Raw genomic sequence first — 18,168 nt, 5'->3', positions numbered from 1 at the left:
TCTGGGGCTGTCATATCACGGGACTCACATGTTCATCCTCCGACTCGTGTGGTCCGTGTGCAATTTGTCAATCCCCTCCCGTTCCTGATAATATTCCAGCGAACAAATAAGATCAATCGAATCCAGCATCCTGCACGCATCGTCCAGACACAAAGGAGAGTGATTTGGTCCCGTTCGGCGAGTGGGACCAACCCGACAATTGCCACCGGGGAGAAAGTGCATCGATCCGTGGTGCTGATTTGCTGGGCTAGAAAAGACCTCCCCCTGTGTTCAAGGATCTGCAAAAAGAAGGCTGTTCAAAAGTTTCAAGAACATAGGGTCCCTGGAACACTCCGCGCACACAGCCATTCTTCAGGACTAATTGGGTCACTTGAGACAACAACGGGCCCTCAGACCGCAACTTCAAGTGGGTATTTAAATCATTTCAATTCTCTCCCAGAATATCTTGATATTCTATCCACAAACATATACAAGCATAGATTGCCTCAGAGAGCTGTGGATCAACGAGTACATTCATTTAACATGGATATTCTATCAGCCGTGTCCGTCCTAACAATGCAGCCCAGAAACCCAAATTCTAGAAGGATATTTCGCGAACACGCCGAGGTTTGCCCAGTAAGATGAGAGCTTCTAGAAGAAAAAAGAGTGCATAGAAAACGAATAAGAAAAGAAATTACAATCCTGCTACTAGCATCAGACCATATCCAACAGTGACCACAACGGCAAAAGATATCACGCTGGCCGGGACACCTCGGGAAATAAAGTGTTTCACTCGAAGATATCGTTGTCCGGTCTCCGGCACCTCCATCATTATAGCGGCTATCGAGAAATGTTAGCCCAGCGACAAGCACAAAAGAGAGATCGTGAGGGATAAAGGACTTACTCATATTTGGGAAGCCGCTGGTAGGCAAACCCATAGCAACAGAGCACATCAATGCGGCCCCCATAACCAACAAGCTAGGATGAGGGTGCTCCATTGCGCTGCCAACTTCATGCACTAGTGGCAGTAGGATCAATGCCGCAACAGTATGTGAGATGAAGGTGGCGATAATTAAGATCAGTGATGAAAGGGTAAACATAACTCCGTATAGGCTGAGGTTCTCGACACGATGCGTAATTCCGCGAGCAATGGTATGCAAAAGGCCGGAGGAAGTGACCGCTTTTCCGAGACAAAGGCCCCCAGATGCAAGAATAATGATGGTCCATAGGAAATTGTTGAAGTCCTCCTTATTTAAAACTCCGGTACCGAAGAAAAGAACTAACGGTATAATGGCAATGACTCCCATATCTCCAAATGTGCTTTCCATTTCATGGCTGACACACCACAAGACAATGGTTATGAGTGTCACGATCGTGATGAACCATTGAACGCCAGAAAACTTATCCTTGACTTGGCGAATGGGCACGATGGTGGTACCTCGCCCGGGGTGGAAGGTAGCAACAAGAAGTACCCAGATAAGAAGAATGCAAATTACGCAGACAGGTATCGAAATGAAAAACCAGGTACCCCAGCTAATAGGTGGATACATGTTCTGCAATGCAATGATATTTTGGGGTGATGCAATAGGTGAAGCAGCGCCGCCGACATTTGACGCCAGAGCAATCCCCAAGACGAGGGCTTTGGAAAATCGGGAATCGGGAGGGAGATTCCGAAGCATGGGCTGTATCAGGAAATTAGCAGGGAATACGACAAGGGGAATATGGTTCATAGCACACCTGGATGATTGAGTAGCAAAGCACGGGTGCTGCCACGTTGCTAATCCACATACTTAAAAACATGCTGACAAACATATTCGTAACCAACACTGTTCGCGGCCTTGTACCGGCTTTGCTAAGGACGAAAGTGGCCATCCGGCGGGCGATGTCATGTTTGGATAGCGCTGCCGCAATGGTAAAGCCACCAAGTAGCAACATTATGACGGAAGTCCACATCGACGCAAAGGCGTACTTTGCGGCATCCTTAGGGTGCAATCGTGAGCGGTCTTCATCGGACCTCATCACTTGAAGAATAACAGTGAGGAACGGTATTAGGATTGACGTCACGAAAAGCGGAATAACCTAAACACACAGTTAGGGAAATATCATAAGCATTTAGGAGAGATGTAGGTACCTCAGTCGCCCATAGCAAACTAACAAAAACCAACATTGCAAGGCAGTTCTGCTGCTCAGGTTCGTCCATGATTGGCACGGCGAGCATAACTGAAAATATAATCAATATTGCAATTAAGGTTGCAAAGTTCGATGTTAACATCCATCTTGGGACAGGGCATCTGCCGACGGGAGTAACAATTTCCTTCGTTGGAGGTTCCTGTTCATCGCCCTGTCTCCGTGCGGCCTCTGCATCTTGAGCACCACCAAGTAGAGTGTTTCGGATACCCATGTTCGCGGCTTGCGCCTTTCTTTCAATTCCTATCATCTCACGCCAAACGGTATTCCGCTCCCAGACCACATGCTCTCGAAGATGTAATCGAAGCTCCCGCTTTGAAAGCGAAAGGTCACCCTTAGTGACAGTATCTGCGTAAAGTCGTTCAATTCTAGCAATTTTGTCATCTAGGTGCTGGATGGTTTGATTTGTGAACGGGTACGCAGTAGAAACGGTGGTGTTCATATAACCTCGCCTCAAGCTCCGATCAAGGATTTTGTCATACTTCTTCAGCGCTTTTGAAAACCCAGTGCGGTTCAACTGAATGAAGGACTTGAGCCCGCAAAGGGAGACATAGATGCTGATGATATGCTTCTTCAAACTGACACCAGCATTGTACAAAGCCAATAGATGTGGGTCATGTTCATGTCCAAGGTCAGAGGCCATTCCAAAAAGTCTCGAGTCACTCATTTCGCTAATCGCATGTCCATCTGAAGGTTCCCTTCCATCAGGCTCTCTCAGCGACATTGAGCGTCTCCGTATATCGTGAGAAGGGAGCTCGGATATATCAACGTCTTCTTCACTATAGGCGTCGTCTTCATGAGGGTTTCCCTCTCCACCTGCAACCGACTCGCCGGCGGTGCTTGCTCTACGGTCATTGGAGTGGCCTGCGCCCCGAAACGTACTTGCTCGTCGATTATAATTCCCGAAACTGAACGTCCTCGATTTGACCATGGAATCGGCAACGGAGTCCATGTTGAACCCAACGCTGTCCGTCATGTACGACTCTGCCTCATCGACCACATCCTCCACCTCCTTGTATAAGTCGGTCTCCTTTGCATGATAAAAGGAGCATACTTTTTCTAGTTCCCCATCTAGTGTTCGCTTAAATATCGAGTCCGTGTCAAGAGCGCTATCGAGTAACGGAGCCCGTTCGAACTCTGCATCTTCCTGTAACTCCGGATTGTTTACCTGCTTCTCAAGGGAGTATATTCTACACGAGGAAAAAGACATTAGCAGGGCAGCTCAATAAATACGCGCTGTAAAAGTCAGTCTGTAGTATACTCACAGTTTCTTCAAATTGCTATAGGCAATGTAGTGCTCACTCCACTCCGGCACCGCGTTGAACTGGATACTATGTGAGAACTTCATGATTTCCTCTACGGTCGCTAACCGTGCTAAGGAACGGGAGCTGAAAGGACCACAGAGTCGATTTATTCGTTGAGAATAATTCCTATCGTCAGCTCCGTCTCCACCCTTGAACCCATCGGGTTCAGTTCCCTTCGCTGCTTGATCGCCCCTGATGCGGTGGAATGCCCCAGATCTGGTGTCCCTTCTCCTCTTCCCGAATAAATGAAAGCGCCCCGCTCGATCGGGGAAGTTTCCGCTGCGCGCCCTATTTTCGTTGGGGGGAGTTGAGCTGCTTCGCTGGTGAGAAGGCTTGGCGGTATTGTGGTCGAATTCGACGAGCTCGATGCTCCTCCTGCTTCGAGCCAGGGCTGCGGGGCGTCTCGACGGACGTCTTCACAGGGATAGAAAACGGTGGGTGGTGAGACACGTAAAGCCTGAGTTGCGGCGTCTCTCAAAAAGCAAGCAGAAGCGAGCGGGTGGGTTGGACCAATGCTGAGTCGAAGGTCTTTTCGGGAATGGTGCTGGGACGGTCCGGGGTACGGAGGTCAGCAGGATTACTCTGGATTGCTGTTGGTGGGAAACGGGGCTTCGGCCTGGGCCCTGTTCAATTAAAAACATCTGTAGTTCAACGGTTGCAATTTCTATTTGTTGGAGACGCTTGGGGTTTACCCACTGCGAACACGGAGAACGGAGTGCAACAAGTCGATCGGATTTAAAAGCAATACTCCGAACTCGTCGTCGTCGTTGTTGAACTGATGGAGCTCGATCAAAATTTGACCAACCAACCTAACGACGTCAGCCTGTTTGTCAATTTCCCCGGCCGCTGACAGATTCCCGCAAGGGTGGGAGCGCGGCTGATCTGCTCGTGTTCAGGCCCCCTGGTGAAGGTGAGTGCGCGTACCCGCCTGGCGGCTCAGAGACGCACACCCTCGCTCGTGCCGCTGTGGAACGCGCTGATTGGAACTTGGAAGTAGGCAAAAAGCAGTGCCGGTGGCGTCGGAGATATTCCCAAGATCAAGGCACAGGCAAGTCGCCTTCAACTTTGCCTGCCCTTTGGCAAGCCTTCCAAGAGGACCAAGTACGGAGTAATACTCCAACATCTCACACGTCCGGTTTCGACACCCCCCTATGCTTCTCCGCCACGCACCCTGCAAAATCCCGATGTCACGTGAGTATGTCTGCTCTCGTGCCGTCTCTCAACACCAGAAGAGGCCTCCTCCACAGCCCAGTTCGTTGCCGCTGGCATCCTCTGGCCGGCGACGAGATGCTGATCGGCTGTTTACCATTTACCCCGCTGGTCCCTTTGCTTTATCCCAGCCTCTATGTGCCTCATAGGTGATAGTAGAACTCCGTCCGGAGGTCAAGAGCGACATTCCACGGCCTACAGACCTGTGGCGTCTTCGAACCTGCTTCTCCTTGTTGAGATTTGCTTTTGACGTCCGGACACCTACCTATCCTTCACCCCTCGGTGATGTAGTTCGTTGATATTATGGTCACCACAAGCCCAGGTTACACGCAACAGGGATGCAAAAATGGGTCCAGTGCTTCCGATCAAGGGATGATGGTTCGACTTGGAACAGACCAAGGTAGCGACCGAACCACCATCAGAAACAATGATCTCTAATACTAGCTCTCACTCGGGCATGGTTTAATTATTGTGTGGGAATGACAACTGGCAGCCGAGCGTCTTGCGTTGCGAAACTGAACAGCCGTGGATTTTCCATCCTGATTTCGCCATGCATACAGAGGACATGGCACCCGCTTGTGCATCAGGGCATGACCCTGCAAATCTTCGCGCCACGGTCTCCACCCATTTTTGACTCCCGGACACTCGATCCACAGCCGATCTTACCGCAAAATGGAAGAAGTCAATCTGGTCACAATGCAAACTTTCTCGCGGATTTACAGAGTATTGGAAAGGCTTCCCTGAATTTTACTATCAAGGAATCTAAGATGATGTAGTGCGCACATCAGATGAATGAGGGACATTCATCCGCGCACGTCTCATGGTCAAGCTACAACTTTTGCGGTCGACTGATCTTGAGGGATATATTCGGATTTCCTGCCCAAGTGGGGGCCATCAGAATTTTCTTCATGCCAGCAGGGGTCAAACAAGATTTTTTTGGCATGTTCGAGAAACTTGCTCAGTGCCACCGAAGACTTTTTCGCTCAAGAATCTCCCTGCGGCGGTGCTGTTTTGAGACATGGGCAGCCAGCGCTTCCTCTTTGCGGCGTAGCAAAAGTGGGTCAAAACACACAGTCGTCATTAACTATCTGATTGATAAGATGATCTTATCTGATTTTACTCCTGCATTGGAACTTCGTTCCGCCCAACTTGTGGCTTGGCCACCAGGATTCCGGAAATGGAATACACGTTACATCGCAAATGGAAAGACCGTTAGAGATTCCATGCAGCGGTGGAGTGCAAAGGCTTGAACTGATAAGATTCGCACGCAAAATATTTCAATATATAAATGCATCAATTGCCAATCATCTCCTGCTTCTCGGTCCTTGTTCATTTCGTATTTCGCTCTTAACCAGGCGCAGTTGACTAATTCTCACAATGGCAGACCATCAACCAACACTCAATGATCTCGCAGCTAGGGTCACCGAGCTTGCGAAGGAATTTACCGACTACCTCCAGGAAAATAATGTCCCGCCGCCAACGTTTGCCGCAGATAGCCCTACAAGCTATAGCAATCTATCTCCAGAAAGCTTTCTGACACGTCAGATGCTATCGGATACTCTTATGGATATGTGGTACCTGGTTCAGGGACCGAGTGAGAGCATCTTCAACTATGTTCATACTGTACGCGTTTCTCCTCCTGCTTCCCGTTTCCTGTTTCCTGTAGAACCGTGAGCCTCCTAACTTTTACAGTGCATGCCTGATGCCGCAGCTCTCCATCTCCTGAATTATTTCGACTTCTGGTCCAGTGTGCCGCTGGATGGCTCTGCTTCATATGCAGATATCGCCAAACATACTTCTCTTCCAGAAGAAGTTGTTCAACGTATCTTAGCGCATGCGACAACTCTCCGCATCTTTGCAGAAACAGAGCCTGGAAAGTTGTCATCTCGTATTCAACATACGTCGCGGTCCGCCGCTTTAGCTCGTTCTTCTGGGCTCAGGGCTCTTGTTTCCACAATTCTGGATGACGCGGGACCGCCCATGATGGTCATGAACAAGGCTCTGCAGAAATACACCTGTGGAAAACCTACCTTGACGAAAAATATGAATGAGACGTCGTTTGCTTTGCTCCATAGCGGTGGTCTGTTCGGAAAGTACGCCAACTGCTGGGAGTTCATTGAAAACGATGGCGAGGGAGAGAGAAAGGGATGGCGTCAGAGGAACTTTGTTGAGTTCATGCGCTACATTAAAGAAATTTTCCGCCTCGAGGAAGTCGTGTTGAAATCTTATGATTGGAAAGGAGCAGGGAAGGCGACCGTAGTGGATGTGAGTACCACGTATCTCTCGAGCAGTTCTTTCATCTATTTTCTTGTCTTCGAAAATTACCCCGAATTTAGCTAACTTTAAGGAGGTCGGTGGCTCAGGCGGCCACGATGACGTGGTCCTCGCACAAAACTACCCTGATCTCACCATTACTGTGCAAGACTTGCCCCAGGTGAGACCTACGTTTGAGGCGAATCTGCCCGCAGCCCTCAAATCGCGTGTCTCCTTCATGGAACACAACTTTTTCCATCCGCAAGCCGTCCAGGCCGACATCTACATGATCAAAATGATCCTTCACGACTGGCCCGATCAAGAATCAATCCAAATCCTACGGAGCTTAGTGCCCGCCATGAAGCCTGGTGCTCGTGTCATATTTATCGACTACGTCGGCAAGCGCGAGGAAAGAGAAGGCCCACCATTGCCGCGTTCGATTCAGCAAATGGGTACCGCGACGGATTTGCGGATGATGGCGTTGTTCAACGCCAAGGAACGCCCGGTTGATGCATGGAAGGACATTTTCCGTGCTGCGGATGAGCGGTTTGAAATTACTCGTGTTGATGCTAACCCGCTCGCCTTCTTCGTGGTAATTGAGGCAGTCTGGCGCGAGTGATATGATGTGATTAGCTTGTGCGGGGCATCAGAGGCCAAAGTTTATTTGTGTATTTTGTAGAAAGTGGCGCCTGAACTGGGATCAGGCAGATGTATCATGAAACTTATGACTGTGTATGTGCATATATGTCATTGTATGTGTGAGTATACCTACCCATAATTTAAACAATAAGTCTGCCATCCTTGAACAGCAGCTATTAGCAAAAAGATTACGTTTACGTCGCATATAACCATAATTACTTTGTTTAGTCTCGGTTGTGCTCGCGTTCCCAGTCTATGGTAAACTCTGTTAGCGCTATTGACTTTGCAAACATTCGATTGAGTTTGCGGGGGGCATAGCAAAAGAAGGATTACAGACTCACCTTTCAGCCACTTCTTCACAAATGCGATTTCTTGAGCCTGAACTTTCTTAATCCGATCAGGTGGGAAGTCTGGTGTAGTTTGGTTGGGGAAGACGCCATTCTCATCCCCTAAAAGTGCATTAGAAGAATTTATTAAGCCGCCTATCTCCTCTTGGGCGCAATGGGTAGTACTTACAATGATGCACGGCGTCAGGAATCAAGATAAATGGCTTGTCGACAGTGCTTCTCCGTGGTCTAGCAAAGGTCGCGTGTGGGGTAGCCTCAACCCATGGGTCGGCTTCGCCGTCAACAATTGCGAGACGAGGGTATTCGATGTCAAATGCGCCCCATTTGTTAACCCGCGAAACGTCAGCTTCTCCATGGAGGCCATAAGCTTCGCGACACATGATGGTAGTGTATTCGAGGTCGATCATTCGGGAAACCAAAGGTTTAATGAATTTTGGAACACCACTTCCCGTTTGAAGGAAGCCCCATCTAAATAAGCCACATCAGTATAGCTTGTTCCAACCTTTTTTTTTTCTGATTGGCGGCATAACCATGCAGGGTAGAACAGAGAATTTAGGAGGAAACTGCCGCCACTTACTCAGTGCAAACCTGATAATACCACAATCTCCATTCCTGCGTTGTGTCATCTCTCTTATAGAACTCTGGATCATGAGTCCCGAAGCAAGTGTCAAGGGTGCTTCCTCGTCTAAGACAAGGGGCAGCATAGGTAGTGTTGACCCATGCGGCATAATTGAGGAGGCGGTTCTTGAGTTTCTTGCCGTGCCGCCCATATTTGCCTGCTTTGATCAAGGATGTTGCAAGCTCCTTTTGCTCCTCTGATACAGGCTGCAGAAGACGATCAGTGGTGATCGTGTCACAGTACTTGGCAAAGGTAGGCCGAGAGATATCGGGATCCCAGTTGGTACCCTGCCAGCCGGAAATTCCGAACGCTAGCACGTTTGCAAAATCATCATTGTGAGTCAATTCGCCAAGCCCGAAGAATTCCTTGAGCTGCTGGGTAACCTTAGGGTCTTTTCCGCGAAGAGCGATATTATCAACAAGGTCAACGAAAGTCTGTGTTTGTTTAACGCAGTGTTGGGGGGCGTGCTTCCGGGTAGGTTCGTAGTATTGCCAGTAATGCCAAATAGCCTTTGTTACGCCGGAAGATGAGATTGCTCCCCAGAAGATATCTGGATACTCAACGCGAAGGAAAGCCTGATCATCGGCCTGTATAAGCAATTCGATCACGCACAAACCGAGAGGGTGGACTCACAACTTGCGCGCCAGCATATGAACCACCGTACAGGATATATGGGGTGTTTGGTGCTGTCAAATCTTTGTCCTCGAGGCCCTCGAACACGACATTCTTAGCAAAATATGCCGAATCCGCCATCGCCTGCTCGGTTGTCAAGAATCGCAGGTTCTTGGTTGAAAAGTCCTCTGTCGGAATACTTGTTCCATAGTAGCGGTGTTCCAAGACGACGCCAACTCCGTTTGTAGCCTGAGCGAGCTGACCCAAAATTCCCTTTTGTAAGAAGGGCAATCGGCCTAGGAGTTGTCAGTAAGGCGAAGGACGAAACTGTTTGCCTAGCTGCGTTATTTTCTTTACCTTCACCATCTGTCTCCCCGCCATGCAAAACAATCACCGGGCCACCGTCCTTGTAATGGCTGGCATCGAACCAATAGCGCAGCTCAAACGTCCCGTTGGAATGGGGTGCATATCTATCGTCCGTATGGAAGTGGTCAATCGGAATTGAAATTGTATGGGAAGGGTATAAGCTTGTCAGGTCGTCGCCAGCCAAAGCAGATGGGGCCTTCACCTGGTTGAGTTATCAGCGTCCACTCGTGGCTTTTCGTTCTGGTCAGCAAAGGAACGGTGATGCAAACCCTTGGAGTAAACTCGCCGATGGGGATGACAGGTGCGCGGGCATGGACCGCACTCGCCCACAAAAGCAGGCAAGCCCCTATTTTGAACACCATGGCGGCAAACAATATTCTTCAAGAAGACGAAGTAGCTGCCTGGAGACGTGCTTTTCCACCCAACCCCGCAAACCGGGATGGCCAGGGCATCGCGCTCTTTAAGTACTGCGGCCAACTGGATACCATGTCGTCCAAGGTAACCCCATCTCGCTAGCGATCCTCCCCTCAACAGACCCCAGGCAAACGGGCGCGCGGCGCATCTTTTACGATGGCTTGGGTATCCACTAAGGTAGCACTGAAGATGATCCTTACCGCCGAATCTGTGTTGTCTGGGGGGTTTCGTTTCCCGCAATCCCTCCAGACACGGGGATGGCTCGACATCCCGTCCACACACAACCGCTGCCATCCGTTGCACTAAGCTGGATTGAGTAGGTTCCAAGTGCTTTCTTTTGGGCGATGGGCTTCGCAAAATTGACGTCGATCACCCATCTTTTCTGTCGTTGCAAATGCATTTTTTTCCTTTTCTTTTTTTCTTTTTTTCTTTTTTTTCCCTCCAAACTTGCTACCATAAAGCGCTGTTGTCATTCGTCGCCCCAAGGCAATTGTTGCACAGCAGAGAGCATTTCCAGAAAACCTCATGTCCGCAAAAAGTGATTGGTGGGGCTTGAAGGAGACCTGCACTTGACCCTAAGTACTGAGTACGGCCAGTGGAAATGACGGCCAGCGGTCGGCTTGGGAACCGCGAAATCCCTGTCATCATAAGAGAAGCGAGAACCGTTCTAGAACTCCTAGATAAACGGAGAGCATCTCTTTACCACCCTGCGAAGAAGGGCGGAGCTGGGCTTCACTCCACACAACGGAGAATAAGCACCAAATGCCCGCTTTACAAGTGCTACCGAACGAACGCCTAGGAAATGAAAAGGAAAGGCTCGATTGCCACGGCATCGGTTCGCGACCCGCTGGACGGTTGGAGCAACAGGGCCATCCTTGCATGTCGAATGGTCGCCTGCGTTGGTCTTCGGACCTACAAATTTCCGCTCAAGGCCGTTTGCTCGACTGCGCTGGCTGAACATACGCCAGGTGGCGCTATTCACTATCCATGGGAGAATATCCGCCGCTCGACAAACGCTTCGACGGCAAGTTCGCGATCCCAATTCCCTCAAGGCACAAATCCGAGACCAGCATTAATTGCATCCAGCAAAGATTCCGGCGCAATCATACATACATACCGATTGCTCGGGCTTGCATAAGTTACTACCATTTCTGGGTAAAATTAAGAGGCTCGCCTGGACGAAGCTCCCAGCGATTGTCAACCGAACGAATCAAAGACTTCTCCTCACAGCCCTGAAACTTTTGACTGTTCCACTGTCTGCGTGTTGAATACGGCGTAGATGCAGGCACTTCCATGGATCCCTTCAAAAGTGTTATAAAAGTGAAGACGTATTCGTCTGGCCTGAGCGTGCATGCAGATTGAATTCTCGCGACAGAACCCTAATCGTGTTGACCGCCTCTCATGGTGTCTGCGTTTGATTTTTTTATTTTTTTATTTTTATTTTTATTTTTTTTTTTTCACAATCAGCCATTGAATCACGTCATTGAAGACATAATACCGAACTGTTTTAAGTGCTGAGTTCGAATATGAGCGACATCATGCCTGCGCGCCAAGTTTCCTTGCAGAAAATCCCGATGTTCGCTCTTCAAGGCTTCCAGTCGTGCAAACCTGAGTCTGATGCGCAAGGAAAAAAAGTCTCTTTTTTGAGAACTGTACTGGAAGCGCTCTGTTCAGGACAGGAACTGCTGTAGGCACCGCCATGGCCCCTAAGGTATCTCCTCAGGTGCCATGGACCTTGACATCCATGAGTCCAAAATAACCCTGTCCCCAGCCGCTTATATCCGTGACATATGGAATAGGGAAAGGATGTTTCAGTCGGAATCGCGGGTGCTGAAATGAGAATGACGGCAACATCCCCCAGCTCACAAAGAAGCCACCGCTTGCGTTTGATGCCGTGAAACTTTGAAAGCCCCGACGCCCATATCCACGGCCTAAAACTGCCCAAGTATATACCCGCCAAATGCAAGTCTCCGTTCAGTGGTAGCAAACAGCGCACATCTGTAGCCGATTAGTACTGCTGCCTGTGACTGTAGACAAGATCCCCACCGTGTGACAGTTTTGTTCAAGGTACTATCCATTCGTTTGCTCTTGATTCCCACTCAATCGGTCATATGATTAGTCCAATTGCAGTAGGTAACTATTTGGAAAATATACCCCTTGTCAACGTCAAATGATACCTTTAGAGCTGTTTCTCAGTATTTGACTGGATTCTCTCTCTCTTTTTTTTTTTTTGACATGCTGAATATCAGGTCTTATATGAGCACTTTTACGGATACTCCGTACTTAATATAATATTGCCCCAATCCCAGGCCGGTAACGAACCGCGGCGCACAAAACCTAGAAATTTTGATGAGGCCCGAGCGCTGCCCAAGTTACAGGCACATATCGCAACTAGGGACTTCCGGAACGGCTGCCAGTTGGGTAACGATATCTTGCCGGAAACTTCTATCCTGGCTTATACTGCTTAAGGTCGTCATCCAGGAAGGATTGTAGATCGGCAATAGTTAATGAGAAGCTGGGTCATGGATCGCAGCCGTATTCCTTGATTCCAAGTAAAGTAGAGATGCCGAATTGGTGGGCATACACATGGCTATCTACACAATCATTGATGTGGCCGTATTGAAGAGAAGTGCTGCCATGAAGATCTTGAACATCTCGACGGTGAAATCGAGGAATCTAAGAGCCCCCAGAAATTCACTCCCATCAAACTGCTCCGCACCGCTACATAGCTGTTAGCTATTTCGCAAACGGCTCCGTCCGAAGGGCATCGACTATGTTACTGCCTCCCAGATGAAAACTTGGCAACTATTTTGAACCCCGCATGCATATATTTATAACTCATTCCGATTCCTACACATATACAGAACGGTGAAGATGAGTATCTTGCTGCAGTTTCATCATAAATAGTATCTATAACGCACTGGAAGTAGCTCAGATGGCTTGTTTGCTATATGTCTGGACGGTACGGATTCAGGCATCTGCATACCGGGACGAAGACTCTGCACTTCGTAGGAGCATGCCGGATCTTGAATGGGCCACAAATTTCCACGAATCCTTAGGAGTTGATGTAGCCCTAGTGGCATGATTGTCTTGACGGCTCGTCCACGAGCCATGTCGACTTTAGTCTAGGCCGAAATCCGTGATTGCGTCCAAAATAGAGAACCAATGCAGCGCCCGATGTAATGGAATGGTTTCCATCTCGGACCGAAACGGGACTCTTCACCATTTGAGGATGTTGACAATGATAAATTCACACCCCTCTCCCCTTTTTTCCCTTCTTTCTTTGGCCCCTGTACTATTTTCTGCTTTTCCACAGATGGATATTCACAGATGGACAGATAACCTCGGTTCAGACATATGAAACAATCTCCGACTTTCAACCTATCACCCACACAGAGGCAAAATCCTCTAGGATGGCGGAGGGAAAAGGAACTGCAATGCTATATGACGGCCTAACAGTTGGTCTTCCATCTCGTGTTTCTCACCTTTGCCTTCCCAACTTCGAAAATCCACCCGAATTCTCGCCCATTCGAAGGTGTCCGCAGAGTATGTCCACTGTTAGGCAGGTTTTGATCAATTGACCAAGGCAATGATTTCGAGGGCGTCTGCAAAAGCCAGTGTTAGTACCCCTCGAATAAGACTATACATTTGCTCTCAGCTATTCCTCGGTTATAACACTGTTTGTGCAGCAAAGACACGCTCCCTCCAACCATGCGGGTCTCACAGCAGTCGGTCACATCCTCCAATGAGGCGACCCCACTGGGAAATCCAATGTCCTTGCGACAGCACACAAGTACTCCGTACAGAGTATGAAATCATCATTCCTTGAGGACCCCCACCATAGCTCTGTGCCAGTGGGAAGCGGGCACATCTGATCTGATCGTTGTTCCGTTGAACCGGGTGCATTATATAGTACCGAAGATAGCCTATATCAGCTTCTGCTGAAATTTCACATGTAGTGTTCCAAGATGGCCCCCCCAAAAAATGGTTGAGAATTGAATTTCTCATCGCTTACAACCTGGAGCTGAAGTTGACAAGTGAAAGAATGAAGCGGAGAGCGAGCAACCAGGCTTCTCAAGCATCCAATCATTATCGTCCAAGCGAGCCAAGCATGAGCAAGAATTACTCATTGTGCATAAGTGGAGCCGCTAGTGGTTTTCAACTGGCTGAGGCTTGTCGATCCTGATTACCCGCATGTTACAGTTTGGCAACAGTTACGTATTGTAATTTCAGCACCAACATACAGCGGACCTTGACTACTCCTCTCTCAGCCGTGGGAATAAGCAGCGAACTTAACAGAACAAACCATGCTTGACTGTGTATATTTTTGATAACAGGAAGACAGAGGAGGTAACAGAAGCGTTAACTACTCATGGTTACTCATTTATACAAATTGTTAGCACCAGATGCTAACCCTTTTTCATCCTCACCAAGCACACCTTTTGTACAACATGGGTATCTCATCTGAAGAGTAGACAATATAGATATAAATAATGAACGTAGATTCAATTGGCAACGAGTGTAAAGCCAGGTTTGAAATTGAATTGGAATGTGAGGGACTTAAGTCCAAGACAACCCAGGCAATCAAATTTGAGAAGGCAAGTCAACCTATCCCTATATCCTCAATCCGATATACATCTGTTATTTTACACTGCTGGAACACATCTCACCAAAGGAGGCATGAAGACAACATCTCCAAGTGCTAATATATTTGTGATATTATACCATCTTTTGTTTACAACCTGTTTTCCCCTATGCTGTCATAGCATTGTTCAGGGGAGCGGCGTATACAAGTGGGCGTATCTCAATTTTGTGAAGCAAGTTCTCCAGAAAGGTGAATAAAAAGGAAGAGCACCGACTGGAGAATTCTAAAAATATGGAGCCGACATCATCTGACCCCTCCGTCACACAATTGAAGATTATCATATTAAGGTTTTAAAACATGCTAATAGCACCGTCAACGACAGAGCAGGAGTCTTAGCCTAGTCCACTACTCCCTCCTGACCTCTTCCCGAGCATTCCCCTCAACGCTGTGGCTTCACCTTCCCACTTCGCAACTTGCACCTTCAATTCATCCCGTTCCTTCGCAACCTGTTCAAGCGCCTGTTCCAACTGCGAAATACGATCATGCTGTCTCTGTCGAAATCGCCTGGCAGCAAGGGTGTTACGGCGGCGTCGATCCGCCGCAGCATCAGCGGGGTCTGATGAATCGAGTCGTGGCTTCTTTCGACGCGAGCTGCTTGTTCGCGAAACACAATCAGGTGGGCTCTGTGTAGTTGACGACGTCGACGACCCCGAATTATGCTGAGGTGTATCAAAAGAAACACTGAGCGCTGCAGTTTGAACAGGGACTTCGGTTGATAAAGACTGGTGAGCCTTAACCTGTTGAGGCTGACATGAAAGGCTAAGCAAAGAGAGCGAGTAATCATAACTTGTTGAAGAAGGGACAGGCCCGTTGTTGGGAAAATAGCCTGTCAAAACAATCAGAAGAGGGAATCTTTAACATTGAGCCGCGTTGAAATGCTGCAAGCTTACCATTCTGAAAATCAACTGCAAACTTCGGATTAAAATTGTGATAACTTTCTCTGCTTTTTATTAAACCGTTCGCATCCGCAACAGCTGCTGGGTGTTTTAAGGCGCTGGATCTATCAACGCTTGGTCCAGAAACTTCGGTATTTGGCATAAACTGCCCACCAAGGCTTCCCCCGCTATCAACATTCGGAAACTGTGCCCAAGCGGGCATAGGCGTAACACAATGCTCTGCGGGCCCATCAGCCAATGCGGGTGCAGAACGCAGCTCTCCCGGATCTCGATTCGGTCCTCCACCAGCAGTGATCGGAACATTCGCCAGATCTTGATCAAAATTATGCCCGAAATCCTCCGAATCCAAAATTAAATCACCTTGAAATCCTCCTCCAAGCGCACTTATCGCCCCATCCAACCCCCCATACGATAAGTGGTCGTCACCATGGTGGTTTGAGAACGCTGAATCGTTCAACCGCCATGAGGAACAGGAAGGCGAGTTGGCTCGGAACGACAATGGGATCCATTGTGGCTGACCAGGCTGAATAGTTGGGGTGGGAAAAAAGAAGCCCTCGAGGGCGTGCTGTGAAGGTCGCCTTTAGGAATGGTGTCAAACGGAAGCTTGAAAGGGAAGGGCGCAATCGCCTCCTCTTTATACAAGTGCCCTGGGCTTGCGGGGTGGAGCGGAAAGTTAGATCGTTCTGGTAACCCACGTACGGTTTCGTAAGGAACAGTAAAAATACAAGCCTCTGAAACAAGTCGCGGCTGTACTCTGTGCTCCGCACGGTGCCGTCAAGCTTCCGGGCTTTCATCGGATTGAGAACCGTTGATTGGAACTGCTGGGATCGTTATTGCTGATGCAATGGGAAAGGGATCGTCTCAATTGAGCTTTGAACTACAACCAACACCGCAATGCCTATAGAGACAATAAAAAAGTAATGAATAATATACATGCTTGAGATACTGAGTGAACAACATCCAGATCCGCATACTACCTCCTTCTGCTTGCACCAGGAGCATACCGGAGATTCGCTCTGGCAGTAGTGCCCTGCTTATGCACCTGGCTTCTCTTCTCCCACACTGAACTCCTACCTTCCGCAGCAGCCACAACCTCGTTCGCGACTCTCATGGCAAACTGCGTATCCCGTCTCTTCTCAGACGCATCAAGAATCCATTTGATAGCCGTTCGACGCCTCTGGCGAAGCGATAGTGGCTGAGGAATGGGCAGCGACATACCACCACCAGCAGCACCTTTTAATTGGCGGATTTTAATGAGTGGAGCAACAGAGTCGATGACTTGGGTGAGATAAAGGACAGGATTTAAAGGTAGCTGAGGGGTTGGTGGGCCTGGGAGGAGAGGGCGGGTGGGATTGACGGCTGGCGGAGGTGAGGTCCGGAGATGATCTAAGATCATATTCATATGCTACATTGACAAAAATATGTTCAGTCATTGTCTGGAACAGCCACTCCGCAATCATTAGACAGGGGGGAGAGAAATGATACACGCAAGATGAAGAACAGACCTTCTGGGCAAGACTCAATTTCCCATCCTTCATAAGCATCTTTGTAAACTGGTCCACCAGAGGCTCATATCGCCGTTTTAAATTTTCGGATCTAGGCAAGTCTGTCGATGGCGGGTCAAATTTATATCCTTTCTTTTCAAGCGTTGCAATCTCCCCAGCTGCAGCAATCATCTCAGCCACAGCAGCAGCGGATGGTTCCACTACTGAATTCTGCATATCTTGTTGTCTCTGTCGAGTGTAGGTTGAGAAAGAGCGAGATCCGCTGTTATTTTTGGCCGCAATTTCGTCTCGGAGAACTTTAGGCATATTCTTCAAGGCGTCTTTGTCACGTTTTAGGATCTAGCTCAATGGCAATGGGACGTAAGCTGAAGATTCGATGGGCAAGAAGCCAAAAGGACAGCACATGCTCATAGGAACAAAGCCAGGCGGTACTCACTTCTTCCACCGGCGTTCCCTGCTCTAATTCCGGTCCCCCAACATCACCGCATCTCTTGTTCAATATCTTCGCCGTCTGCGCCGCCTCTTCACTGACATGAGGTAGCTGATCCTGGTTTGGGCCCCGTGCCTCATCGGCACCATCCTTCCCGCTGTCACTCGACGTCGAATTCATGCGTCTTTGATATGATGTTGCCTGTGTAGTAGATATTAAACCGGCAAACGGAGACGTGCACTTGGTTCCACCGCAGCCTCCAATCACACCATTCCGAGCTCGAGCAGAGCCAGATATCGGGTAGGACGAAGCATGGCGAATTGCCGCCAGCAATTTAATTCGAGGCGGCATTCCTCTTTCCTTTTCTTTTTTTTACTTTGTGATCTGGGGCTTCGGTGTTCGCGAATTCGAGCTGAATCAAAATTCCGACGTTGGGCTATTCAGATATTAGCGATGGCCCATTGGCGACGTCTAAGTCAAAACTCTAACAAAAGAAAGTTGGGATATAGTTGTAGAAGAGCCCAGATTTCCGTAACGACAGGTGAGAAAGGCCTGTTCTTTCACCCCCAGACAGCAAAAAGTGAAATGTGCAGCGCCTCTTTGGAACTCTACCATCAAAAGTTCAAATTCATCACGTGATATTGGCTCGACCCACGATTTTTGCATGTCCAAGTAACTACTGTAGTTAATGCACGCCCGGCTAAGCCTATTTAATCTGTACACGGCGGCTTTGTACTCAGGCTACTCCGTGGGGTCCTCCATA

At 48.7% G+C, this 18,168-nt stretch overlaps 5 protein-coding genes across 5 annotated transcripts; 1 reads left to right on the top strand and 4 right to left on the bottom strand.

The window, feature by feature from the left end:
- Positions 1-493: 493 nt before the first annotated feature.
- Positions 494-4,381, bottom strand: PHO91 (low-affinity phosphate transporter). Its single transcript, XM_003071320.2, has 5 exons — positions 3,432-4,381; positions 2,111-3,356; positions 1,717-2,058; positions 884-1,661; positions 494-819 (listed from the first exon to the last, which is right to left on the bottom strand). Exons 1-5 carry the CDS (start codon positions 3,512-3,514, stop codon positions 674-676), a joined length of 2,595 nt encoding a protein of 864 aa, XP_003071366.1. The 5' UTR covers positions 3,515-4,381; the 3' UTR covers positions 494-673.
- Positions 4,382-6,056: 1,675 nt separating this feature from the next.
- Positions 6,057-7,665, top strand: D8B26_000506 (uncharacterized protein; the record flags this gene model as incomplete). The annotated part of the gene is made up of 3 exons (XM_003071319.2): positions 6,057-6,302; positions 6,372-6,944; positions 7,030-7,665. 3 exons carry the CDS (start codon positions 6,057-6,059, stop codon positions 7,549-7,551), a joined length of 1,341 nt encoding a protein of 446 aa, XP_003071365.2. The 3' UTR covers positions 7,552-7,665.
- A 106-nt stretch (positions 7,666-7,771) lies between these two features.
- Positions 7,772-10,584, bottom strand: D8B26_000505 (uncharacterized protein). The gene is made up of 7 exons (XM_003071318.2): positions 9,785-10,584; positions 9,507-9,717; positions 9,171-9,445; positions 8,496-9,112; positions 8,088-8,386; positions 7,913-8,020; positions 7,772-7,824 (listed from the first exon to the last, which is right to left on the bottom strand). The coding sequence occupies exons 1-7, from the start codon at positions 9,875-9,877 to the stop codon at positions 7,796-7,798; spliced, it is 1,632 nt and encodes a 543-aa protein (XP_003071364.1). The 5' UTR covers positions 9,878-10,584; the 3' UTR covers positions 7,772-7,795.
- Positions 10,585-14,825: 4,241 nt separating this feature from the next.
- On the bottom strand, positions 14,826-16,068 carry D8B26_000504 (uncharacterized protein). The gene is made up of 2 exons (XM_003071317.2): positions 15,465-16,068; positions 14,826-15,400 (listed from the first exon to the last, which is right to left on the bottom strand). Exons 1-2 carry the CDS (start codon positions 15,670-15,672, stop codon positions 14,907-14,909), a joined length of 702 nt encoding a protein of 233 aa, XP_003071363.1. The 5' UTR covers positions 15,673-16,068; the 3' UTR covers positions 14,826-14,906.
- Positions 16,069-16,281: 213 nt separating this feature from the next.
- On the bottom strand, positions 16,282-17,980 carry D8B26_000503 (mitochondrial 37S ribosomal protein uS7m). Its single transcript, XM_003071316.2, has 3 exons — positions 17,412-17,980; positions 16,976-17,314; positions 16,282-16,875 (listed from the first exon to the last, which is right to left on the bottom strand). The coding sequence occupies exons 1-3, from the start codon at positions 17,754-17,756 to the stop codon at positions 16,444-16,446; spliced, it is 1,116 nt and encodes a 371-aa protein (XP_003071362.1). The 5' UTR covers positions 17,757-17,980; the 3' UTR covers positions 16,282-16,443.
- Between the last annotated feature and the right edge of the window lie 188 nt (positions 17,981-18,168).

The sequence above is a fragment of the Coccidioides posadasii genome, chromosome 1 (genome assembly GCF_018416015.2).
Source record: "Coccidioides posadasii str. Silveira chromosome 1, complete sequence".
NCBI classification, from domain to species: Eukaryota; Fungi; Ascomycota; class Eurotiomycetes; order Onygenales; family Onygenaceae; genus Coccidioides; species Coccidioides posadasii.
The sequence above is the reverse complement of the archived record's forward strand: the minus strand, read 5'-3'. Positions and strand labels throughout refer to the sequence as shown.